This window comes from Osmerus mordax, chromosome 25 (assembly GCF_038355195.1).
Source record: "Osmerus mordax isolate fOsmMor3 chromosome 25, fOsmMor3.pri, whole genome shotgun sequence".
NCBI classification, from domain to species: Eukaryota; Metazoa; Chordata; class Actinopteri; order Osmeriformes; family Osmeridae; genus Osmerus; species Osmerus mordax.
The window spans coordinates 4,365,452-4,390,274 of NC_090074.1; the positions used below are offsets into that span (position 1 = coordinate 4,365,452).

Genomic DNA, 24,823 nt, shown 5'->3' on the forward strand with positions numbered 1-24,823 from the left:
CTCCCTTGTTTCAAATGTTCATCCCGCGCACGGATGAGACGTCATGACTGGCTCTTCTCTTTCTTTTGTAGTTGTTACCCACATCCGTTCCGAATGACGACGACGCTGATCCAAAAAGAAAGGGAAAACAGCTAGCTAACTACAGCTGGCTAAGAACAGTGTTAAAACTCAAATCAAATCACAACCTTTGTGGTATTTTACTAATTCTATACCAACATTTATGACTGTTCATGTGAAACTACTTTGGTTATTGAGCTAGCAGTAAGCAGTGATATGCATTGGATAGATTTAGCTGTTTATTTACCGTTAGCCTAGCTATTATAGCTTGCTAGCCAGCCACAGAGCGTATGCTACCCAGCTAACTTAGCAAGCTACCAAAGACATTGTAGTGACTAGGTGACTAACGACAGTCAGCTAGCTATCCAAGCTAGCTAGTTCATTTGTTCTTTTATTCGTGGTTTTTTCCCGGTAATAATGGCAACATCGGCCCTGTACGCCTGCACGAAGTGTAACCAGCGGTATCCTTTCGAAGAACTGTCGCAGGGGCAGCAACTGTGCAAGGTTGGGAAGTGTTTGTGGGTGCTTGCACCAACCAACTAGCCTAGGTATCTTGCCAAAAATCGGGCAAAATGAATGGCTACGTAGCAAGCTAAGTGGCTTAACAGGCGTATGCGTGACTGATACAGCTCTCTGTAGTACAGATGTGGAAATCCATATTTGCGTGAGGCTAGCTAGCTAACGTTAGCTAGAATCGGCCAATTGGCGTACACACGATGAAATTGTCAGCCAACATTACATTATGTAACATCTTGATCCTTTCAGCCTAGACACGGCAGTCTAAACCTTGTTAGATAATGATATAGGACAGTTGCCTTGCCTGGGTGATTCTAATGGCATTGATCTTTTCTATGCCCCTTGTTTAATTAGAGGCCAATAGACAATAACTATATAGACCCTGACGTTATTGTTGGTATGGTAGTTGTTGGAGTACAGTCAAAAATTGCCACTCCTAAGAAAGTACATATTTCTGCGTGTGTTTCCAAATTACAACATTTATCAGAGTGTATTGTTCATGTTTTGTCTAAAAGTTGCCATTAAAATTAAGCAGAAGCTACACTTTATGAATCACGTTAACACTCTTTTTGTTTCTTGTGTAAATATAGGAGTGCCGCATTGCCCATCCTATTGTGAAGTGTACATACTGCAGGTCTGAGTTTCAGCAAGAGAGGTATGACATTTCTGGTGAACATTATATTGCCAAAACACAAAATTTGCATATCTAATGACTTACAATAAAAAGGTCTTCTGTGATTTTCCCGGCTGTTATTTTACTTTAAAGGCATAGGCTCATGTATTTTACATTAGTGAAACATTTTGTTTGTGGATGATGTTCTAAAGTAAGCATCGTACTTGTTCCTTCTACAGCAAAACAAACACGATTTGCAAGAAATGTGCCCAGAACGTAAAGCAGTTTGGGACGGTAATTCACTTTTCAAATTTCCGTCTACAAAGCCTTTCTTTTTTTAGAACTCTAACTAACAAAATCCCATTACGTCACACACAGAGATCCCTAACTCAGTTTTCCCCCATATCTTTTCTCTTATAGCCAAAACCCTGCCAGTACTGTAACATCATCGCGGCGTTCATCGGGACAAAATGCCAGCGCTGTACCAACTCAGAGAAGAAATATGGCCCTCCACAGACCTGTGAGCAATGCAAACAGCAGTGTGCCTTTGACCGCAAGGAGGAGGGAAGGAGAAAGGTACGCGCTTCGCTTTGCACTGTGAGCTGAGCCTGGTTTTTGTATTTATTATTAACTATTAACATTGAGCTTTTGTTTCCGCTTGTCCTCTCTCCGTCTCTGGCCCCCCCCTCCCCCCGGCCCAGGTGGACGGTAAGCTGCTGTGCTGGCTCTGCACGCTGTCCTACCGCCGCGTCCTGCAGAAGACCAAGGAGCAGAGGAAGGGCTTCAGCTCCAACTCGTCCTCGCTCAACGAGAAGGACCACCACTCCAGGCAGCACCACCACCATCACCACCACCACCAACACAGACACAGCAGCTCCCACCACAAGTAGGCCCGGCCCGCCACCCCAGTCCTGCTCCCTTAACGCCATTCGCGAGGCGTTTGTTGGTCTTTGCGCGTACAAAAAAAACCACCCCAAAACGCACATCACACTCATATCATGGTTTTTTTTCCCTTGTATGTAACCTAGCGGAGGGATACGTCCTCCATCTGGTTGTGGTGTTTCAGTTTGTGTGTTTGTCTCCCTTGTGGAACAGACTCAGTGGGAGCCTCAGTCCAGAGCAGGAGCAGGGACTGTGGAAGCAGAGGTGAGATACGCTCTCTCTCTCTCCCCCCCCCCCCCCCTCCCCCCCCCCCCTTTCCTGCTCCCTGTTGACCGTTACATAGCACCTATTTGGAATGTTTGGAGGTACAGTTACGTAAGCCCCACGGTGCACTCGGGGACATGGCCAGGCGCCGTTTGAGTCTCCGTGTCTAAAGTTGTCGCTCCCTGTTGATTCCCCCCCCCCCCCCCCCCATTCTCAGCCATAAATCCTCTTCAATCCAGAAGGAGACTCCAAAGAAGAAACCAAAACTGGAGATGAAGCCATCCAATGGGGACAGGTATGGGACGGTCGTTTGGTAAATTCCCCCCCGCACACACAGGTCAAGTCAGGCCACGCTGCCTAGACTCTTGTCACACCAACGTGTGATGTCCACGACGAGTTTGGCTGCCTTTTGTATTTGTTCCTGCTGTTTCGTTGAAGAGTGTTGACGCTTCTTCCGGACGGCCGTACCAAATCAGCTGCCGTTTGTTTAAACTGGGTCTCCTTTTCAACGCGGTCCGAATGGCAGCTTTTCTGGGCAGCGCGACTAGAATGCACAGCCCTTTAACAGATTCACATCCATATGACATGTAGGTCGCCTTGGCCTGAGGTGACACAAGGGGGCCATTGTGCTCGTTCTCCCACCCTAACAACATGCATTTCTGTCTTTCACATCAGTAGTTCCATCACCCAATCCATGGATTCTGGCGGAACAGACAACTTTATCCTCATCAGTCAGCTGAAGGAGGAAGTGATGTCATTAAAGAGACTCCTACAGCAGAGGGATCAGACCATTCTGGAGAAGGACCGGAAGGTAAAGCACACGCCCAGAACCGATGAGACGGCTATATATACACCCCCCTAAAACTCATCAACGCCAGCTTGTTCATGCCTCATTGATTCCTATGCCTTTCCCCCGTAGCTCACCGAGCTGAAGGCAGACTTCCAGTACCAGGAGTCCAACATGAGGGTCAAGATGAACAACATGGAGAAGGCACACAAAGAGGCCATGGAACTGTTACAGGTGAGGAAAAATAAATAAATAACGGCACGGCAGAAATGCACATTTTGGTGTTCAAACGCTCCTCCACCCCCCCCCCCCCCCCCCCCCGTCAACACGTTCACTCACCCCTTCTCGTGTCTCGTCTTCCCGCCAGGCTAAAAACCGAGAGCTGATGAAACAGGTGGCCGCCCTCTCCAAGGGCAAGAAGTTTGACAGGACAGGGAGTTCACTGCTGTTGCCCTAACAACAAGTCATACCCGCCACAGTGGCTCTCAGAGACTTCATCGTTTTAGCACTGTGAAGGTCTGATGCCGTTATCCACCCCCCCCCCCCCCCCCCCCCCCCATCTAGTCCCCTTTCCACCGTTTCCTCAATTTATTGCCATCATGTTCAATCATGGTTTATCCGTCGCTAACGCAGTAACCATGCTGTACATGGAAACATGTTTTCGTGTCGACCCATTGATTTTTCCCTTTTCCACCAAGGCAGTTTTAGGGCCGGTTCGAAATCGGTGCCTAATCTCGAACCTTCTTTGCATTTAAAAGGACCAGGCAAGGAAAACGAACTCCAAAGCGGAACTCTAGACCAGCTCTTAGTGGATCTAGAACTGTTCGTCAGTGGCTGTGAGCGAGATAATCGTCATCATTGCTTGATCAATCTCGAAATCTTCACCTGCGGCTGCCATGTAGGGCATTCACAAGAGAAATGTAAACAAAAAAACCGTAGAGGCTAGCGGGTGCCATCAATGCCATCACCACCCTTTTGTCTGTTTATTGTAAACAGACCATGCAAACAAGGTCTCTAATAGCTAACAAAACTAGCTAGCAGCAAATAGATTTCCCAGAACGGAGATGTATTATTCAGTGGAAAAGCAAATCGATGTCCTGCCTCTTTTGCTGCCTTATCAGATTTTAGTACCGTAGCGCAAATACATAGGGCTAACCTAACCCTGCTGTGGAACCTTCCTGCTGGTAGCATGTTCCGATGGGTAGCAAAAAATGAGCGGGCACCAATTTGCAGTAGGTTCAGCTAGCTACCCATCAGAGCATGCTAGCAGCAGGTTAATGCTGCACAGCAAGGTTATGGTAAGGGGTTAGCCCTGTATTATAGTTTGCGCTACGGTAGCAAAATCTGATGCGGTAGCATAAAATGGCAGAACACCGGCACCAGCAACAGCCCAGGAGCAGAACTAGGTTTGCGTTGGTGGAAAAGGGGGAGGGGGTGTCGGAGGACACTGGAGATGTCGGACGTGTTCTCTGTTTGTCAGGTGATTTTTGTCTCTGGGTGTGACTTTGGAAGCAGGAGGGGAGGGAACGCCCTCATATTTACACTGCCCGGGGGGAAACGACACGGTCTGCTTCTTATCTGTCGCAGAAACATCACGGTTCCACTCCATCCCGACGGATGTCATGCAATTTATTTATTCAATTGTGTTTCTTTCAATTTACTATTATGTTTACTCGCCACATACTCAGAGAGAACATCTTCCCACATTTTGGGGATTTTACAATTCGTGTATAATATTAGTTCTATTTTTCTATATGGACATGATTCTGGAAGAAGCCTCCTCTTCATTGGAGGCCCCTTCCCAACTTTAATATGTATGCAACTGTCGAAAGGGTGATCACAGCGTTGCTGGCCAGCAGGCAGTGATGTCTCGACGTCAAGTCCAAAACCAACCAATGAGAACACGGGAGATCTTTTGAAAACCAACCAATGAGAACACGGAGATCTTTTGAAATCTTGTTTTGTAGAGAGACTTGATCCTGGCTGCTCTCTTTCTCACTGTGTGGCAGCTGTCGCTTTGCTGTTTCTCCGTAGTGGAACGATTGTAATAATGCATGACTTACTGCCATATACAGGTTGGCATTGTGGTCTCATGTACTGTAATGTACTTTTAGACTTTTTCTCCCGCCCTTTTAAATAGTTTTTTAAGAATCACATGTAAAGGTATTACAGGGGTCAGCCTATGTATTTAAAATGTATTGCTTGTGTCAGTTTTAGTGTGTATTTGTAAGGTAAGGCTGGTTGACCATAAACACATGTAAAATATGCTTTTTAAAGAAACATCTTACACTTTACAGCTCTTTGGACCTTAAGAGCTGGTTTCATACTGTGGTGTACAAGATACCTTTTGTACTTTTCCAAACCCAATGTTTGAAAAATATTAAATATGGTTGAAAAGGTTCTCTTGTGTGTGTTTGTTGTCGTGTCATTGGGAAGTTCTGCAAAGGCCTTTTTTTCCCTGTTGTTTATTCCCCTGGCAGTCTCCAAATAGGCCTTTTGGTGGCGCTAATGGTACTCTCCAATGTCAAGTAAAACCGTGAGTCTCACATGTGACTGTGGTTCAGGATTTGTTGCATTTCTCACAGTTTTGAAGTGATTCACGTTATGATATTCCTGATGAAAAGGGTTATCTCTTCTGTGTAAAGCATACTATCTGGAAGTCAATTTGATATGCACAAAGAAAAACAAATCGATGGGTGATGGATCAAACCGTGTAACCCAGGCAGAGATAACGTTCTATTTGATCCCATTAGGTTGTTATGTTGAGATTAGTGTCGGCAGTCAAGAATGTGGATCAATGCAGATGGAACCTTGGGTCAACACATGGAGGTCCTCCAAGCATCAAATATCCTTTGTTTTGTGTTGACGGTATCTTCACCCTTCCTTCATTTGGTCTCTACATACAATATATTGGTCTGAAAGAATAATCCGGAGAATTCGAGGCCATTTGAGCGCATTGTGGGAGAGTAAACCATCTATGCCAAATGACAGTCAACACCAATGAATTGGAATGGAAGAAAAATGAATTCATGTAATCAGTTGGACAGAGCCCTAAAGTTATGTAACGCTCTTAAGATGGGGTGAATGTCCAAGGGGCCAGAATGGGTGTGGCAGCCTGTCTGCTGAGAGGTTGACGACCAATAAGTCTGCTCTGATTCACTGTTGCGCTTAACCTACAGTAGCATCATTGTAGACCCAGCTGATACGAGCATTGATCTGGACAAAAGAGGGAGTCAGATGGCTGAGCGGTGAGGGAGGTGGGCTAGTAATCTGAAGGTTGCCAGTTCGATTCCCGGCCGTGTCAATTGACGTTGTGTCCTTGGGCAAGGCACTTCACCCTAGTTGCTTCGGGGGGAATGTCCCTGTACTTACTGTAAGTCGCTCTGGATAAGAGCGTCTGCTAAATGACTAAATGTAAATGTAAAATAAACAGCAAGATCACTTAGTATTATTTCAAAATTGATGGTTGTCAGCTCCAAACAAGCAATGCCATGTTACAATAAGATGCACTAGAAGCACACATTTGACTGAAGTACAAGACTGCCAACAGGTAGCTTGTTGACACCCTGCTTTGGAAATATTCAGACTAACAGGAACTACCAACGTCAGGTTGTTGAGTAATTCTTTGGTGTTGCTTTGTGTGACCCATAAACTTTTTTTCCACCTTGAAGAGCCCACCTATCAGCTATAAACAAGCTCTGTTTACTGTGCTTTGAATGGACAATTTTTTTCTGGGTCTAAAGTGTTGCTTTTGTTTGTCCAGACAAGCAATGTATATGAGGCAGATTTGTTTTTTATTCCATGGGGTTTAAGACAATTAAAGGTTTTGCTTTTATGTACGTAATAAAAAATAATATACAAATCATGATTTTAACCCATATGTATTCTGACAGTCTAGAATAGATTTGATTATCTGAAGAATTCTCAAGATAAAACATTTGATAAAATATGATTTGTGATTTTAGTACAATTGTGACTACAGCTCTTTTCACAAACAACAGTATAACTAAATGAATGAGGACAATCTTATCAAGGCTTCAAACAAAATAAGGATATTCTATGAAACAGCGAATTTACATTTCAGTTCAGTGGGATGTGTCCTGCATTGACTGAGTGAGTGAATGACGATCACCATCATCGACATACTGTTACCGTGTAATCTAATCAATCAATGCTGATGATGTCACTCAGACCAACTATAGGCTGATGACAACAACAGTCAAGATTAATCCCGGGAGACAGGGATTCCTAGGACTGGTTTGTTTGATGACTTTTGGTCTTTGACCAAAACTAGGCTATGTCTGTAGGCCAATGACATGTCTTCTGTGTAATGATCTACACGAGAAGAGATCCTGTGTGTGTGGTTGCTGTGTTTAGAACTATGTGATTACTTCAGGTTCGGTGTGACATTAATAAAGTGGGATTGAGCCCAGTCACACACAATTGCCTGATTTCGAGGTGTGTACATGAGATTGATCTATGAATTCAAAAAGAATAGGGGAATACAAAATTGAAAACACAAGGGGCTTGATGTAGAAAAGATACGTTTTTACATTTGTTTACCGTGGATTGCATACCTTCCGGACTTTAAAGCAGAGACTAGTTTTGTGTTGTTTCGAAGGGGAAGTGAGAGGACATGGTGTCAACCATTACAAGAAAAACAACAGGACTGTAATTAGTCACAAGGTCAGCCTCAGCTGATATGGCTGTGTTCTTGTTGCTGGGCGAGACATACAAGAGGAGGGTGCGATGAACTGAATTCTGCGCTTGTGGTTTGGTCTGAATTTCTGCTGAGCTATTTTTCTTATCACCACAACACCGCTCCAGCGTGCTGACTCAGTGTGTGCATGTTTCTCGGCTCATCTCAACTTCAACTTGCATGGAAGGAGGACATGCATGGAAAGAACAGCTCAAAGAGAACGTTTATGATGTAAATAACCGGACCAAAGAGGGCCCACATCATATTTTACAAGGGGCCCAACCAGCACTTCCACAGCCATGCATACATCATGAGGCCGAGTTCCTTCCTCCCGATCACGTGTTCAGGGTCTCTGGTTTAAATAAGAAAATAAATGTTGTATTCTCAAGCACTGTGTGTGATGCATGCATCTTTTATTTATAAATGATTCAGACTACAGTCACCCAAAAATTGTGAAACAACTTATCTTCTACACACACACGTTCAGATTATTGCATAATAACATCCAAAAAACATGTTTTTCGTGACACAGACAGTGAGAATAATTGGCCTACTTATGGTTGTATAGCCTTCTTTATTTAACCACTCTTAAAGGGGGTTCTGTTTAATGTTATTCTTGGATCAAAAAACAACAAATGCGGGTTGTGGAAAGTTGTTGAACTAGCAAGCACACCACTCTGCGGGCTCTGGGTTTTCATTGGCTTGTGGGTGTGTCGTGCCTTCTGCTGAGCAAAGTTGGAAGTTCGCGCACCGAGGCGCTTGGCGTTGTGTGGGAAGTGAGACTGGGGAGGACGGAGCCACCGAAGACCACTCTCAAGAAAAGGCTTCGTAATTCAACAGCTTGTCGGTCTCCCCATCTCATACCCACCACCGCCACACATGCAACAACGTGGAGTACTGTATTTTTTACAGAACGCCGAGAAGCAAAGGACGGTCTTGCTTTTTCTTTTATCTCTGCTACCAACATGAGCGTCAGTCCGGACTCCTTCACCTCCCCCAACCCGTTCCACATCTGTAACATCTGTCAGAAGGTGATAAGCAAAAAGGTAGGCTATTTACAACGTTGGAAGACAATTGTGTGAGGTCTAATCATTGCTCAACAATGGCTCCCTCAGTTTTAATTCCTTATCTGTTGATCCTAGTTCTACATGGTCAATCCTAAATCCTACCCCAAAAAATACCTATTACAAATGTCATAAGGCAACATAGTTGACAAATATTAAATAATGCATTTCAATAATTGTATTACAGGATTAGGTTTAAGAAAGGATTGCAGTTATTTTCATGATAATAACATTGCTATGACTGCAACACATTATGTCTGCACAATGTTTGGCAAGGTAATAAAGAAGGCCAGTCCTTGTTTTATGGGTAAAAAGTTTCAAGAGAGCATGAATATTTCAATCAGTTTTCATGAAGTCTACTAAACATAATACTTCTTAAACGTAAATCTGTCTTCTATCTAGTTACCCCTCCCTCCCTCTCTCCTTCACTTTCTGTCTCTCTAGTGCCCTCTTTCCTTAAGAGCTATTCTTAGAGCCCATTACTCCAGTCTAGGTACATATGACCCACTTTTATATCGTGGTGGTGCCATCAAAAGCTATACAAAGGGTGGCAGCAAGACCAGTATGTAATCTCCCTGGCAACTGACCTTTCTTATCTGAGTAGACAGTTAACTAGTTGCAATAACACTGATTTTATTCACTGAAATGTGACGATATGGCATATTTAGTGTGCAGAAGTATAGAAGATGAACATTTTTGGATAGGTCATGGTATGCAGTTGTGTGATAGGTTCCTGGTTCGACCTAATTTGATCTGAAGCCAGGCTTGTGGGCAGGGACTGCTGGCTTGTAAGGAATGCGTTACAGATATATTCTGGGACCATTTGATACCCTGACAAATGTGAACCTACCTCCTGTAGTTCTATCCTTTCCTATATCTGAAAGAAAAGTTCCTTCTTGAAAATCTCAAATCAGACAAATGTGAAAACAAATGTGAATAGAGGATGTGCCTTGTCTTATTATGTAGAATAATTAGGCTGGTGATTTACCTTGGTATTTTACAAGGTTTTGCTGTACTGGTAAATCATAAACTTTAACTGCCATTCCATCTCAGGCATTCTCTCTTACAAATCCATACCCCGAACAGATATAATTTATGTTGTATGAATCTGGGGCAAACTGCAGGCTCACAACTTCAAAAACAGGTATTTGTCATCGAAAACAAATCCCACGCTCAGCATTTATGAGAGCAACAACAAGGCATAAGGGCATTCAGATTGATTATCCAGAGATTACAGGGATAATCCATCAGACATGCTTTTTTTCTGAAGGGCTTTCAGGGATTTTCCTGACAAACATCATTAAGGACAAAATAAGGGAGCGTTTCTGGTGTCCACTGAGATTTCATTAGTGTATAATCATTGCTGCTTTAGCAGGACGGTGGCTCAAACTTTCATATAGACCCAGGTTGTACGAGGTTGTTTAGTATTCACGGAATGCGTGACTTATTTGCGTTTATTAATTTGTGTTTTTGCTGGTCGCTTGTTTATTCAATCGATCAATTCTCCTCCTCCACACATAATGGGCCAGACTTACAAATAGAGAGGGAGGGGGGAGGGAGAGAAGGAGGGAGGGAGGGTGCGAGGTGAAAATAGAGAACTAGAAGGGCCGTATGACACTTACAGGTCCTCCCACAGCCCAGGGATTGTCTGTCTGACCTGTCTACAGGGCTTAAACCAAATTAGCTAAATTCCCAGGAAATTGCCCGTCAGTGGACAGAGAGCACATTCAAAGGTATGTTACGCAATGAGACATATGCCACTGGAACCGAGCTACCTCTCTCTCGTTCAGATCCCTTTCTCACACACATCAGTTCACATGCACACGCACACGCACACACACACACTTTGAGCAACCTTCATACAGTATGCATGCAATCTATTCTGATCCCCTGAACTTTGGGCTCATCATTTATTGACCATCTATCTACATTAGATTTATTGTCAACTTGTTACGATGCTTATAAACATTCATGCATTCTCCTTGTGCTGCCTTCGGGTCATTGTGACCCACCGTCGTGGTGCAAAAGGTGGGTCACAATGACCCGAAGGAAGCTCAAGGGTTAAATTACTGGGGCCAAACAATTATAAAGGCTTCCAACCAAGACAACCTTTGTCCATTTGGCCACGTCTGTTCTTATGATACATGCCAGCTATCACATTCATGTGTAGTCCAATGGGTCTGTTAACCTTATTGTCACTTCAGCACTTTCACTGTATTAAAACCCATAACTACTGGTCATACAGTCCAAGTTACACATTTGTACACACACACACACAAACACAGAGACACAGAGAGACACAAAACCACCAATGGGAACCACAAAGGTGTTTTTTTTTCCTTTACTCTGCCCAGGCCTTGTTCTCAATGTTCCTGGGCTAATGTGTGTGCACACGGGCTGTTTGCTCATCTCAAAAGGTTACAACAGGAGTGGCTTACCTTACCTCTGAGCAAACGAACTGACGCACAACCCCCCCCCCGGTGTTACATATCATACCACACACACCTATACACGGACTCCTTTTAACCGACCTGTTAATATTTAGTCTGCCCTGTATATCCTTGCTAATTGCGATCCGAGCTCACGAGCTCAGCCAGCATGTCTGAGAGTGCACGGGCACTGTGGATGTTGGATGTTGTTAAAGGGCACTGAGCTGATCCATCGTCTGTCTGTCTGTCTGTCTGTCTCTCTCTCTCTCTCTCTCTCTCTCTCTCTCTCTCTCTCTCTCTCTCTCTCTCTCTCTCTCTCTCTCTCTCTCTCTCTCTCTCTCTCTCTCTCTCTCTCTCTCTCTCTCTCCTCCCTGTGTCTCTCTCTCTTTCCTCCCTGTGTCTCTCTCTCTCTCTCTCTCTCTCTCTCTCCTCCCTGTGTCTCTCTCTCTCTCTCTCCTCCCTGTGTCTCTCTCTCTCGGCCCTTCTTGTCCTGTGTCAGGAAAATGGCGTCCGTGTGCCTCGACCCTTCTCCAGTGGACCCAGTGCCTTCATTCCAAAGGAGGAGGTGAGAAAAATCCCCTTGCTCTTGGGGGGGGGGGCGTGGCTTTCTCTTTCTCACTCTGTTTATCCCTTTCCACGTATGTGCCATGACCCTTTAAACTCAAGCCTGCTGAGTCAGGTCCTTTTGTCATTTGAAACATGTAGCTGGAATTACCATTTTGAATAAAAATATATGGATCGTGTTAAGCCCTATATAAGAGTCTATTGATATTCTTCTATTGATCTCAAAGCCCTTTGTCAAAACACAAAAAAAAAATGACTATGCTTACGACTAAGGCGTTAAGTCCCCTACTAATGCATCCCACTTCCCCTCGTGCGGCCCTCAGTTCGACGAGGCGTCGACCGTCGACCCCCTCACGGAGCAGCTGCTGGCCGAAGCGTTCTCCTCCGGGGGCCGTGTGGACCACCTGACCCAGGTGATGGGACTGCACTCCCCTTACCTGGAGTCCTTCCTGCACAGCCAGTTCTACCTGCTCCGGATGGACGGACCGCTTCCGCTGCACTGCCGCCATTACATCGCCATCATGGTAAAGACAGGACCTTCCCCCATTTACATTTAGTCATTTAGCAGACGCTCTTATCCAGAGCGACATACAGTAAGTACAGGGACATTCCCCCCCAAGGCAAGTAGGGTGAAGTGCCTTGCCCAAGGACACAACGTCATTTTGCACGGCCGGGAATCGAACCAGCGACCTTCTGATTACTAGCCCGATTCTATAACCGCTCAGCCACCTGACTCCCCCCCCCCCCCCCTGACATGCCGTTCACTGTACATATGCGACTCGGCGTGCCACGGTTTGCGCTGATCCTGAGGGCGACCTCTGAAGCGTGGTGGGGGAGCGGTCAGGGGTGGGGGGGTTCAGGGGTCGCCGTGGGTTGCCCACGAAGGGGAATGTCTCACCGAGGCTGCAGAAAACGCTGCCGGCTCCCGCCCTCCTGGAAGACGAACCTCTCACGAACCACAACTCTCTGTTGACACGTTTTCCTGTCAACCAGAAAGTCTCCTCCTGTCTCTGGTGTGTGATGTTCCCCCTGCTGGGAGGGGGTTAAACTTTAGCCTAGATGCCTGGTGTCTCCGGGTTAGGTGCCGGATTGGATTTGTGTGGACTTTACGAGCAAGTGCTCCGCAGATCTTCAGCAAGCCTGCGCTTGCCTGTACGGAGGCGTACAGGACACTCAACACCTCTGTGGCGCTGTGCCAGACATTTTGCTCCCTCCCCTCCCCACCCCCACATACACATACCTCCCCCCCACCAGCACAGCTCCACGGCAACCTACCCTTCTCCCGGTGTGACCTTACCAGACCTACATTAATCTTACCACTCAGTCTCGAGGAAACCGCAGAGAGAAATGCCGTGACGCTCTTAAGTGTCTGTTGAGTTTATGGGGCAAACAAGATCATTGAAGCGCGTCATTAAATTGGATTCTGTTCAATATGGACTGTAATCGGGAGCAAGTAGTAAAAACCGTCGCGAACTCATGGTGATCTTGAACGTTTCCCCAGGCAGCAGCACGTCACCAGTGTTCCTTCCTGGTTACCCAACATGTGAGGGAGTTCTACAGGATGGGGGTGTGTCTGGACTGGCTGAAGGGCTTGCAGTACGCCCCGCAGAGATTGAGGAACCTCAACGAGATCAACAAGATCCTGGCTCACAGGCCTTGGATGATCACCAAGGAGCACATACAGGTATGAACACACACAAACACACATGCATACCAGACAGCAGAAATATATATGATAGAAAACATGCACGCCCGCTACGCTATATAGTCTAAACTCCTTTTATTCCTATCCCTCTGGTAGAACTTGGTGAAGACAAGCGAGCACAGCTGGTCTCTAGCGGAGCTGATTCACGCCGTGGTCCTGTTGGCCCACTTCCATGCCCTGGCCAGCTTTGTGTTCGGCAGTGGCATCAACCCGGAGGTGGAGCCCAAGAACGCCAACAGTTTCCAGTCCGTCTACATTAGTAACTTCTGTTCGTGTGACCTAGCCAGTGACCATCATCTGGACCGCGACGGCATCTTCAGCAGCACCAGCCCAGGGGTGAGAAGATGCCTGTGTGTGTGTGTGTGAGTGTGCAAGAGAGAGCGTGTGCCTGCGTTTGCGTGTGACTACACCCCAATGCCGACTACAGCCGTCTTGATCGGCCCTTCCGTGGATTTCAGAGCACCGACTCTGTCAGTGAGTTGGAGGCGCTGATGGTGAGGATGAAGAGACTGCAGGAGGAGAGAGAGGAGGACGAGGCCTCCCAGGAAGAAATGGCCACCCGCTTCGAAAAGGAGAAGAAAGAGAGCCTCCTGGTGGGGTCTGGAGGTAAGATGATAAGATGGTAAGATGGCTGAGCGGTAAGGGAGTCGGGCTAGTAATCTGAAGGTTGCCATTTCGATTCCCCGCCGTGCCAAAATGACGTTGTGTCCTTGGGCAAGGCACTTCACCTTACTTGCTTCGGGGGGAATGTCCCTGTACTTACTGTAAGTCGCTCTGGATAAGAGCGTCTGCTAAATGACTAAATGTAATGTAAATGTAGCACTTTGTCAACCATCCGAGTTTACAGAACCAGGCATTCACACACACACGCGTCGACTGATATAATGATAGGCTTCGCGTATGCAATCTGTTTTACAGATTTCAAGGATGAGGTGATGCCCATATCGAAAGTGTCCCGTTTCGTGGAGGATGCCACCTTTGGATACCAAGACTTTGCCCGGCGTGGGGAGGACAACCCGCCGACGTTTAGAGCACAGGTTTGCCACATCCCTTCGCTTTCTCCTTCCCATCGCAATCGGTGCAATTGTACCGCATCGCTTGAAAGCACAGCAGAATCGAGCCATCTAACTGTCTGTATGTGTGTGTGTGGGTGTGTGTGTGTGTGTGTGCATAGGATTACTCCTGGGAAGATCACGGATTCTCCCTGGTGAACAGGCTGTACTCGGACATCGGCCTCCTGCTGGACGAGAAGTTCCGAACGGCGTGCGACCTGACCTACTACAACATGGCCAGCCACGAGGATGTGGACACCACTATGCTTCGAAGGGCTCTCTTCAACTACGTCCACTGCATGTACGGCATCAGGTGAGGACCGCCCTCTACGCCCCTTCCGCCTCCACGGCCGACCCTAAGGAGGCGTGGTTGGGAACGCGCGAAAGCCGTGTGGTAGCTCATCGAGCGGTGCCCCCCTCCCTCTGCAGGTATGATGACTACGACTACGGGGAGGTCAACCTGCTGTTGGAGCGCAGCCTGAAGGTTTACATCAAGACGGTGACTTGTTACCCGGAGAGGACCACGCGCCGGATGTACGACAGCTACTGGCGCCAGTTCCGCCACTCGGAGAAGGTCAGCAATCACGGAGACTCGCTTTCGGGGGGGGGGGGGGGGGGTTCACGAGTTCACGAGTGTTCAAGGTTTCGTTGTGGGATTGGAATGTCGATAGTTCATTACATTTACATTTAGTCATTTAACAGACGCTCTTATCCAGAGCGACTTACAGTAAGTACAGGGACATTCCCCCCGAGGCAATTAGGGTGAAGTGCCTTGCCCAAGAACACAAAGTAATTTTGCACAGCCGGGAATCGAACTGGCAACCTTCTGATTAATAGCCCGATTCCCTAACCGCTCCGCTATCTGACTCCAGTTCATTTCTTGCTTTGTCCAAAGCACACTCATCCACAGACATAAAAACAAATATACTGAATGCTGATTCGTTCCTAACTAGGCCAGAGTTGACCCACGGTGTGGGTCATGCTGCTCGCTTGTGTTTATGCAGGAGGCCTTTAGTTCATGGGTACACTAGGGCTATTGAGAAGAAGCCACAGGAAAGAAAGACCTTGGCTGTTGGGGCATGCTGTTACGGTGTTTGGCTTTTCCAGGAGAGAGGCCCCAACTGTCTGCGTTTCAGGGGCTTCAGATGAAAGAACAACATGTTATATCATGTATAACTACAGCCCAGAACAAGGAGGATCAACTTCCTTCAAGCAAATCTCAGATTAATTTACCAAGTAAACATGGCAGTTCAGTCAGTTCATGTTATTTTCGTTCTACAATAGGCTGTCAGTCTGGATCGTTTTGATTCAAATCAAGTTCAATAAAAAAATATATATATTATGAAATTGAATCGAGCTCACTTTGGAAATGTTGCTGAAGCATTGAGACTTTTGCCCGCCTGGACTGGTACATGCCTCCAGGCCCGTAAATCCAGCCCTGTTATGTCGTGTCAGTGGAGTGTGATATGTATAGTATGTTAATCCTCTACCTGCTGTGCCCCTGCAGGTCCATGTCAACCTGCTTCTGATGGAAGCCAGAATGCAGGCAGAACTATTATACGCCCTGCGCGCCATCACCCGCTACATGACCTGACCAACCCGTCAACTGTCGACTCCGGTTTGACCGATGCCAGCCCCTGTCCTCTCCACCACACCTTCCTGACAAGTCACAACTGTCCTTGGAACAGGAAGCAGAACTGTTTGTGTGTCTGTGTCTGTCTGTGTTTGTTTCTCTCTGTCTTTCTGTATGGCATGTGCCTTTAACATTGGCCTTTTCTAGCTAGATAGAGACACCTTTTTTGTAGTGCAATATATTGTAGAGATTCCCCTCCAAATGACGAAATATGCTAAGATGAAAGAAATCCTGTAAAGTGTATGCAGAAATGGGCGCGATACAGGAGAGCACAAGTTTGTCTGTTCGTTCCTCCACTTAGCTACATCCCAAGCTACTCCATTCAGAGGGAGGATTTTGAATAGCCGTTAACAGTGTTAAAGAACTTTTGAATATATCACTGAATGTGTGCCTTGATTTGGGACTGTCTCTACGACATCAGAAATGAGATGATCCATTTATCTTGAGATCTGAGAGAGAATTACTTTTGTTGAGCTCTTGGATTTGTTTAAAAGTGCAATATATGTTTTCTGTTTTTTTTTAATAGATTTATAGATTTATAGATTTTATAATGATCGTTCTGTAACTGAAAGGCCAGGACAGAAAACACCAACAGTCTTTTTTTTATGTGGATTAACATCATTGTCGTTAATCTGACAAATCGCATGAATGAATGTTAAAGAAGTATTTCTCTGCATTGCTTACATTTAGTCATTTTTAGCAGACGCTCTTATCCAGAGCAACTTACAGTAAGTACAGGGACATTCCCCCGAGGCAAGTAGGGTGAAGTGCCTTGCCCAAGGACACAACGTCAGTTGGCATGACCGGGAATCGAACTGGCAACCTTCGGATTACTAGCCCGATTCCCTCACCGCTCAGCCACCTGACTCCCCCCCTTGCTTACTTCATGCACCACAAAGCCCATCCTGACCTTAAAGTCTTTGTTCCATGTCTACAAATATTCCATGATGGAATGTGAACCAGGACATATTTTAAGATCTCCGAACAGGTTAATCAAATATGGCAATTGCTTTTATGATGGATCTTTAAAGACAAGCCTGTAGTGGAGTTTGTGTGTATTTTCCACATTTACCAAAGAATATACAGAGTACGGATGATAAATCAACAATAGGAATACTTCAAATCTAAGATAAGCTAGGCGTTCTTTTTATTTGGTTTTATAATTTTAAATGTGTCACCTTGCAAGGGAAATTCTGCCTTCTTCTAAGTGTTTGAGTGACAAGCACTGGATGCTTATATCTTGTCCAGTCTACGGTTGTGAAACCATGATTCTTTTGTGAATGATTACTGCTCTTTGCACATGTGTATCTGCAAATTATGGACCCAGCTACTGATGCCTGTGTGAATCAGCTCAAGCAGATCTTTACTGTTAAAAAAGATGTTGTAATTCCCAGTTAGAAAATGATTGCAATGTATTGCATACTTTCTTTCAAATGTAGCCTACTGCTTATGACATTTCATTGTAATTGTGTAGCAGTCTTTCATAGCCATCACCAAGATATGATCACCTGGCTTGTGAGTTTACTTGTGTATGTAAAATGTGAAGTGTCAGAAGTATTGAATTATGTTGCCAACATAGCATATGTGAATGCTGTCATTTACTAAAAAGGTTCTTACATGTTTGTTAGTAACTTTCAGACTAAGCAGATCCACTCTAACTTAAGTCAAACGTTTATGTTTCATTCATGATATGTTTTCCAATAATAGTATCATTAGAAAGTAAAAATCACCACTTGAGACAAAGCTTCACTTTTATTCTCCCAGATTTTGTCTTTGAGGATTGGTAAAGTATTTAAGATTGCAATACAACCCAAATGTTCTTGTCTTTGGTTGAAATTAAAATAAAGACTGTGCAATCCCAGTTATCTGTAAGCAAAAATTAGGATAATAAAAAAACATTTTTTGTACATTCATCAAAGGTTACTCAAGTATACTCAGCCTAACCTACAGTAATTTAGAAAATCCCACGAGTATATCTCTTTGAAATCTATAGCCTATGATATCTGTCAGACCCACATTTATGGAATACAATTCAGATCAAACCAAAAACACAATAATTAGAAATATTATAATTATTATTTGACACATTTTACATAGGCTATAACATCATTTATGCTGAAAACATAAAATTTATCATCATTTCTTTCACCTCGTCAGTTGAGAAACGACGAAGATTGAAGCATTGGTCCTAAGAAAAAACGTCTGCGCTTTTGTCTTGTTTGTCCTCAATGTGAGTCCGTAGATTGAGTGACGACGACAAAGCCTGTGGCAGTTCTTCCTGTGTGTGGAAGCAGGTAACAAAAATGCTCAATGGATTGTAACTTACATCAAATTGAAGTGCGTTTTAACTAATCAGGACCATGTTTAAATACATTTTACCTTCAAATCTGTGTACCTGAAAGTTGACAGAATCGCTTGCCAGTTAACACAGAAGCTCCGGCTTCTTTGCTTGAACTAGTGTCTGCTAAGCTAGTAGCTACGACGCTAGTAGGCTAGCTAACGCGGTAGACTATTCAACAGTACCAGCATGTCTGTTTTTGTTTTGTTCTATTGTCTGTAATATAATAATAATGATTGAATTATGAAATCATACTGTTAATAATAATAATAATTAGGTGGACTCTAAGTAATGTTGGAGTGGAAAACACGTTAACAGAAGCCTCTTGCAAGATCATTTAAACAGGCTATAGGCCTAAATTAATGTAAGTTTGGGGGAAATCGTTTATCCACCCTAATATCTATATTATTTTAGAGCCAGTAAAGATGACAACTGCTGCCAGACCAACGTTCGAGCCAGCGAGAGGAGGGAGGGGTAAAGGAGAAGGGGATCTCAGTGCATTGTCCAAACAGTATTCAAGCAGAGATCTACCCGGTCATACGAAGATCAAGTACAGGTCAGTCCACTGCTTCAAAACGAGACATTTCAGACCCCGTCCTCCACTGTTGCTGAGATGAAATATTTGAACAAGTAGCAGCTTCTCGTTGACGCCTAACAACCCCTCACACGCACACAGGCAGCCCACCCAGGATGCACCCGAGGAGGTGCGTGCCCGCGACTTCCGCCGCGAGCTGGAGGAGAGGGAGCGCGTGGCCGTGCGAGAGAAGACCAGAGAGAGGGGCCCCAGAGGTCAGTCTGCAGATACTGAACTTCGACCTTTTGGAACGCCTTTTGGAGATCCGATCGGATTTACAGACTCGTCGCTAACCCCTTGACAGACCTCTCATCGTTTGTCAACCTTTGTTCATCCGATTTTGCTTTTTCTCTTCCAGAGCACACAACGTCGTCCTCGTCATCCAAGCGGCCCAGGCTAGACCAGATCCCCGCAGCTAATCTGGACGCAGATGACCCCCTCACGGACGTGAGTGTCTCCAGCCTGTCCCTGGAGGTTTCCGTGTCTGTGCGACGTGTCCCAGCCGGGGGCTGTTCTAACCCCTCGCTGTCTCTGACCGCAGGATGACGAGGAGGAGGGCGACTCCGAGGATGAGAGCGACGACGACGACACGGCGGCCCTGCTGGCCGAGCTGGAGAAGATAAAGAAGGAGAGGGCGGAGGAGCACGAGCGCAAGGTGAGGCCGCCCCCCCCGACGAGGCGGGCACCGCTTTCCTCGCCGCCCCGTTTCGTTTATAGCCGCCAGCGCGCCGACGTGGGGACGGTGGACCAAGTCTCAAGTGATTTCAACTCTGAACCACAACGAGCCACGTGTTTTTGTCCCCCCTCCCAGGAGCGAGAGCAGAAGGCAGAAGAGGAGAGGATCCGCATGGAGAACATCTTGAGCGGGAACCCTCTACTCAACCTGGCCGGACAGCAGCAACAGCAGCCACAGCCGATCGTACCAGCCCAAACATCCTTCAGCGTCAAGAGGAGGTACAGACACACACACAGACACACACACAAACACACATCTTTTGACCAATTTTTCTACATTTCACTCTCGCAACGGCTCGAGCATTAAGAGACGTTGCGCCGTTGAGGGGGAATGTTGTTTCGTGATGGATGCATCAACCGTGTCTCTCGTCAAGGTGGGACGACGACGTGGTTTTCAAGAATTGCGCGAAGGGCGTCGATGACGCCCGGAGGGAGAAGCGCTTCATCAACGACACGCTGCGCTCCGAGTTCCACAAGAAGTTCATGGAGAAGTATGTGAAGTAGGATTGCGTTATGGGAAGAGGGGAGTGGTCTCTGCTCCCACTGCAATTCCTCAAGATAAGGACTTGGGGGATATTCTTCTAACATCGAACAAACTTTCCGAGCATCCGCGAACCCCATGCACCAAATTCCTATTGTCGTTGTACCATTGTACCTTTTTAGAACAGCAAAAACAAACATGTAAACTAATTTTCTGTTCTGTGTTTGAGTTGAAACCCCTTAAAGCAATTTCTCTTTATTTTGCTTTCTTTTATAAGTAATACCAATAAACTGAGTAAAAGATTACAAACAATGAATTGATTCTTCTGAATAATAATGAATTTGATTTATAATGCGCTTTTTTGGGGCCCAAATGCCATAATTACTTGGTCATATTGTTCTCTACGTTCTTGTTTTGACACCGTACACGGCGCTGCAATCGTAACTAGGCATTTTAGCTGTTTTTAAGTTGAGTGATTTTTCTTTCTTATAGGTGGAGATGCTTTTAGCTAGATGTGACCTTTCTTCTAAATTACTTCAATTAACAACTAAAATGTTCGTGCAATTAAACAATGCTTTGAGTGGGAGACCGTCGCATTACCAATAAACTACACTACACTAAACTGACATTATAAATGTCATCAGACCAAAGCAGACAACTCGAAAGAAAGGTTTTGTTAGTTCTTGTTGCATAATGCGAATTGTATTTTTCAATGTATTACCGTTCCTTGACGTAGCCTAAGTAGATTTCGTGGTAATTGCATACCGCTGTCGATTTGCAGTGATCATTCAGTGTGTGCTCGCACACTTATCTCTGGCTCTCTCAGAAGCATGGTGGGGGCTGTAGCGCGCAACTCGGAAAATATGAAGCAAAACATGCTAGTGTTATTTTTAGTTGGAAACCAACGGCATTATGTCTGAGCCATCATATTTGATAAGGGACTTTAAAAGCAACCAGTCTCTTTTAGGAAATGGGTCTCTCTTTGCCGGTTTTTTGGAACCTGCTTTCAATTTGTCGAAATACATATTGGATGATAAAGTGCTTGCAGATTTGCAGATTTTTATTGGAAAAAAGAAGTACGGAGTGGAATCTCAAAACGCCACTACCAAGTTTTTACTTATAATAGCATATTCTGTAATCATCCTGACATCTTTCTTCGGGAACGCTCTCGTTTGTCAAGTGATGTGGAACACCCGCACACGCACTGTCACAAGTATACTTCTTGCGAATTTGGCAGTAGCCGACATCCTAATAACCTTGCTTAACACTCCATTGACTTTGGTAGGTATATCACGCATTGTCAAATATGTATTTGAAATCAAACTTTATTCCATGTCAACTTTTTCTGCTGTCAACAAGGTTCGATTTGTCACCAGCACCTGGGTCTTTGGTAAAGTAATGTGTCACATCTGTCGGTTCGTCCAGTACTGCTCTCTGCACGTGTCAACGCTTACCTTGACTGTTATAGCACTGGACAGACGCCAGGTAAATCTTCATACATCTGCAATCTGATTACATTTGAATGTGGTGTCAGTACAATAAAACAGGGGCGTAGGCTGGTTTTCAAATGTGAGTGGGACAGCTTTTTTAATAACTGAGGATTAAGCCGTTAAATAACACTTTGTTGATAAAAAGTGGGAGTGACAGATTTGCCGTTGTCTAAAAGTGTCAATGGGTAATTAAATCTACGCCCCTGGTACAATATGAAAGGTATGAGTGGAAACGGAACCGTTTGTGCAGAATTTGAATGAACGCTGTCCAGTCGTGAGTAGTGCTGAAAATATATCAACAGGTCGTTAGTACCAATATCATCACATTCGTGTATACAAAGTTGATTTTATGCAGCCATTATCGTTTCATGCAACGAATGTAAGTAATCTGATTAACTGTTCATATCAAAAGGTAATCCTACATCCATTCAAACCCAGGATATCTTTGGCAAGGGGCGTTTTCTATATCGTGGCGATATGGGTAATGGCAAGCTGTTTCTCGCTTCCCCACGCTATTTACCAGACGCTATTCACATTTGTTTACAGGTAAGGACTCCTTGTGCTTGGAGGTTTGCGTGTAATTGATTGTGTGCGAATTTCTGTGTTTATTTTCATCAGTCATCATACTCAATGTAAATTAAATATAAAGCCAAAATAATTAATCAAAACAGGATAGTTAGTTCATGCGAAAATCAGATTTCCATAAATTGTTGTAAAAACTGAAACAACCACAAGTAAACTGTCTCATTAAAATAAGTAGACACAATATAGAATCTGGTCCGAGCTGAGATATTTTCTCGTTTCCTCTCGCGTCCCCACAGTAAAGGAACTGTCCGGAATCTCTGCGTGCCAAACTTTCCAGAGCCCTCCGACTTCTACTGGAAGTACTTTGACCTGCTCACATTCGTGCTGCTCTTCCTCCTCCCCCTCATTGTCATCACCGCGGCCTACGCCGCGGTGGCCCGGCGCCTGTGGTGGCGCTGCAACATCGGCGACGTGACCATGGAGCAGTACGTGGCCCAGCGGAGGAGGAGGAAACAGACCCTGAAGATGCTGATGCTCGTGGTGGTGGTGTTCACCGTCTGCTGGTTCCCGCTGAACTGCTACGTGGTGCTGCTGTCCAGCCAGGCCATCCGGGGCTCCAACGCCCTTTACTTCGCCTTCCACTGGCTGGCCATGAGCAGCACAAGCTACAACCCCTTCATCTACTGCTGGCTCAACAACAGCTTCCGAGCCGAGCTCCAGCGGCTGGTCGCGGTGTGCTGTGGCCGGAGGGGGGGCGGCGGCCCGCCTCCTGCCCGGAGGCCGACCCAGGACCAGCGGCGCTCCGCCTGGCCTGACACCAGCATACGCTTGTGCCTCGTCCGCCACGCCGACCAGCCGCGGGAGCCCCAGCAGCCTCCGTCGTTCCTGCAGCCCTCCCTCCTGCCCCTCCCCTGGCCTGCCAGAACTGATCTCCACTCCGTGGAGCCCATAGTGGAGGTTGGCTGAGCTGTCTGTCCCAGGCCCCCCCCCCCCTGCCTGTTCCAGACAACCTAACACAAGGATGTACTTGACATTGTATTTTTAGCTGTTTGCTGTTCGATGCTTTTTTTTGGGGGGGGGGGGGGGGGTGAACATTCGTCTTTTACTCCGTCGGCTTACTGGTATTACTATATTTTGCACGTTTTCATTTGTGTATGTAGTGGGAGAGTCATGTCAGGTGTTGTAATGGGTCCCTGGTAGCTTAGTGGTTAAACACGTGTGCCATGTCTGAGCCTTTTCTGAAAAAGCTTAGGTTTGAATCCCATGTCTGGCTTCAATAAGGATGTATTATCAGAATGTGTTGTTGTGGCTCAGTGGTTAAGCATGTGTAACATGTATTTATTTATTATTTTATCCTAATTTTATAATTTGGTGTTTGTATATTTACCACACTTTGCCAAACTTCGTAAAGGCCTTGAGATAAACATTGTAGCACTGCAAACTGTATTCTTCAACTTTCTCTTGTTGAGATTACATCCACATCATTTTGCCAAATCCATTTGTATCATTATATGTTTCTTGTTAAATACAAAACAAAGTTCATCACTTCAAGAAATAATTTACTACTAATATATATATATATATGCCTGTGTGTAAAGATAGCTGTCATATACTTGTATATCTTATTCTAAAAAAGGTAACTGTATATTACTGTCATACTGTAGTAATGTTGTAGCTGACTAATGCACCGTGGCATGGATTTGCCAGTTTGTGTATTTTTTCGTTCCGTTTCAATTGTTCTGTTCCACTTGTGTCCCTGGAGAGCCGTTAGCTGAAAGCCAACATGGACAGGCACGACTGTGTTTTCTTATTTTGAAATACTCAGACTTGAAGGTCACTTTAATCCCAGTGTTGTATTTCCTTTCATTTATTAACAACATGCATCTCTGAGGTCCATTTATTTGTTTGTTGTTGTTTGTTATACACTGCTGCCTTCTACTTGAACCCTGCTCTCTTTCCCTTTTCCTCTCACTTTTTTTCTCTTTGTCTCCACTGTTCAACAAGTCTCATGCACTTTTATCCTAATTATTGCTGATAAGGAAAGGCTGGTCGTCACTATTAAATCCTTTTCGAACTGTCGAGAAACCTAAAACATCAACAACAATAAGTTTTTTTTTTCCTGTTTTGGTTTGACTTGTTCCCTAATTCTTATCAAATCCATCCAACACACGACAGTGCTTGGATGACACTGAAATAAAAGATGTTGCACAACGCTATTTTACTCTTTTACAAACCATGATACTTAAATGGATCAGTCACTGGTGTATTACTGTCAAGTCACATGATGCCATGATTTCATATGTATGTAATTAAGATTGTATATAATAAAGATAAATCCTGGTTGTCCACATGATTTGTCTGTTGGTTGCTTGCTTGCTTTGCTGCTTGGTGGGTAATGGTGTTAGGTTGGTTAAT

The 24,823-nt window shown here is 45.2% G+C and overlaps 4 protein-coding genes across 4 annotated transcripts; all 4 read left to right on the plus strand.

Moving 5' to 3' along the window:
• Positions 1 to 101: 101 nt before the first annotated feature.
• fam76b (family with sequence similarity 76 member B) lies at positions 102 to 5,509 on the plus strand. The gene is made up of 10 exons (XM_067229295.1): positions 102 to 561; positions 1,164 to 1,228; positions 1,426 to 1,480; positions 1,607 to 1,762; positions 1,888 to 2,072; positions 2,282 to 2,332; positions 2,550 to 2,627; positions 3,008 to 3,143; positions 3,252 to 3,353; positions 3,487 to 5,509. The coding sequence occupies exons 1-10, from the start codon at positions 475 to 477 to the stop codon at positions 3,574 to 3,576; spliced, it is 1,005 nt and encodes a 334-aa protein (XP_067085396.1). The 5' UTR covers positions 102 to 474; the 3' UTR covers positions 3,577 to 5,509.
• Positions 5,510 to 8,625: 3,116 nt separating this feature from the next.
• sesn3 (sestrin 3) lies at positions 8,626 to 17,020 on the plus strand. Its single transcript, XM_067228945.1, has 10 exons — positions 8,626 to 8,864; positions 11,811 to 11,876; positions 12,199 to 12,399; positions 13,377 to 13,559; positions 13,677 to 13,916; positions 14,039 to 14,186; positions 14,499 to 14,617; positions 14,755 to 14,945; positions 15,062 to 15,206; positions 16,140 to 17,020. Exons 1-10 carry the CDS (start codon positions 8,784 to 8,786, stop codon positions 16,224 to 16,226), a joined length of 1,461 nt encoding a protein of 486 aa, XP_067085046.1. The 5' UTR covers positions 8,626 to 8,783; the 3' UTR covers positions 16,227 to 17,020.
• Positions 17,021 to 18,520: 1,500 nt separating this feature from the next.
• Positions 18,521 to 20,697, plus strand: cwc15 (CWC15 spliceosome associated protein homolog). The gene is made up of 7 exons (XM_067229089.1): positions 18,521 to 18,559; positions 19,018 to 19,159; positions 19,280 to 19,392; positions 19,536 to 19,624; positions 19,719 to 19,832; positions 19,989 to 20,131; positions 20,287 to 20,697. The coding sequence occupies exons 2-7, from the start codon at positions 19,029 to 19,031 to the stop codon at positions 20,414 to 20,416; spliced, it is 720 nt and encodes a 239-aa protein (XP_067085190.1). The 5' UTR covers positions 18,521 to 18,559; positions 19,018 to 19,028; the 3' UTR covers positions 20,417 to 20,697.
• A 608-nt stretch (positions 20,698 to 21,305) lies between these two features.
• LOC136933694 (G-protein coupled receptor 83-like) lies at positions 21,306 to 23,374 on the plus strand. Its single transcript, XM_067229185.1, has 3 exons — positions 21,306 to 21,878; positions 22,296 to 22,429; positions 22,705 to 23,374. Exons 1-3 carry the CDS (start codon positions 21,306 to 21,308, stop codon positions 23,372 to 23,374), a joined length of 1,377 nt encoding a protein of 458 aa, XP_067085286.1.
• The last annotated feature ends 1,449 nt before the right edge of the window (positions 23,375 to 24,823 follow it).

Coding starts and splice junctions, on each gene's coding strand:
- sesn3 (XM_067228945.1), top strand. CDS start 8,784: ATGAGCGTCAGTCCGGACTCCTTCACCTCCCCCAACCCGTTCCACATC. Junction 14,187..14,498: donor CCTCCTGGTGGGGTCTGGAG/GTAAGATGATAA, acceptor TCTGTTTTACAG/ATTTCAAGGATGAGGTGATG. Junction 14,946..15,061: donor CACTGCATGTACGGCATCAG/GTGAGGACCGCC, acceptor CTCCCTCTGCAG/GTATGATGACTACGACTACG.
- LOC136933694 (XM_067229185.1), top strand. CDS start 21,306: ATGTCTGAGCCATCATATTTGATAAGGGACTTTAAAAGCAACCAGTCT. Junction 21,879..22,295: donor TAGCACTGGACAGACGCCAG/GTAAATCTTCAT, acceptor TCATATCAAAAG/GTAATCCTACATCCATTCAA. Junction 22,430..22,704: donor CTATTCACATTTGTTTACAG/GTAAGGACTCCT, acceptor GCGTCCCCACAG/TAAAGGAACTGTCCGGAATC.
- cwc15 (XM_067229089.1), top strand. CDS start 19,029: ATGACAACTGCTGCCAGACCAACGTTCGAGCCAGCGAGAGGAGGGAGG. Junction 19,393..19,535: donor CAGAGAGAGGGGCCCCAGAG/GTCAGTCTGCAG, acceptor TTTCTCTTCCAG/AGCACACAACGTCGTCCTCG. Junction 19,833..19,988: donor CGGAGGAGCACGAGCGCAAG/GTGAGGCCGCCC, acceptor CCCCCCTCCCAG/GAGCGAGAGCAGAAGGCAGA.
- fam76b (XM_067229295.1), top strand. CDS start 475: ATGGCAACATCGGCCCTGTACGCCTGCACGAAGTGTAACCAGCGGTAT. Junction 2,333..2,549: donor CAGGGACTGTGGAAGCAGAG/GTGAGATACGCT, acceptor CCCCATTCTCAG/CCATAAATCCTCTTCAATCC. Junction 2,628..3,007: donor AAGCCATCCAATGGGGACAG/GTATGGGACGGT, acceptor CTTTCACATCAG/TAGTTCCATCACCCAATCCA.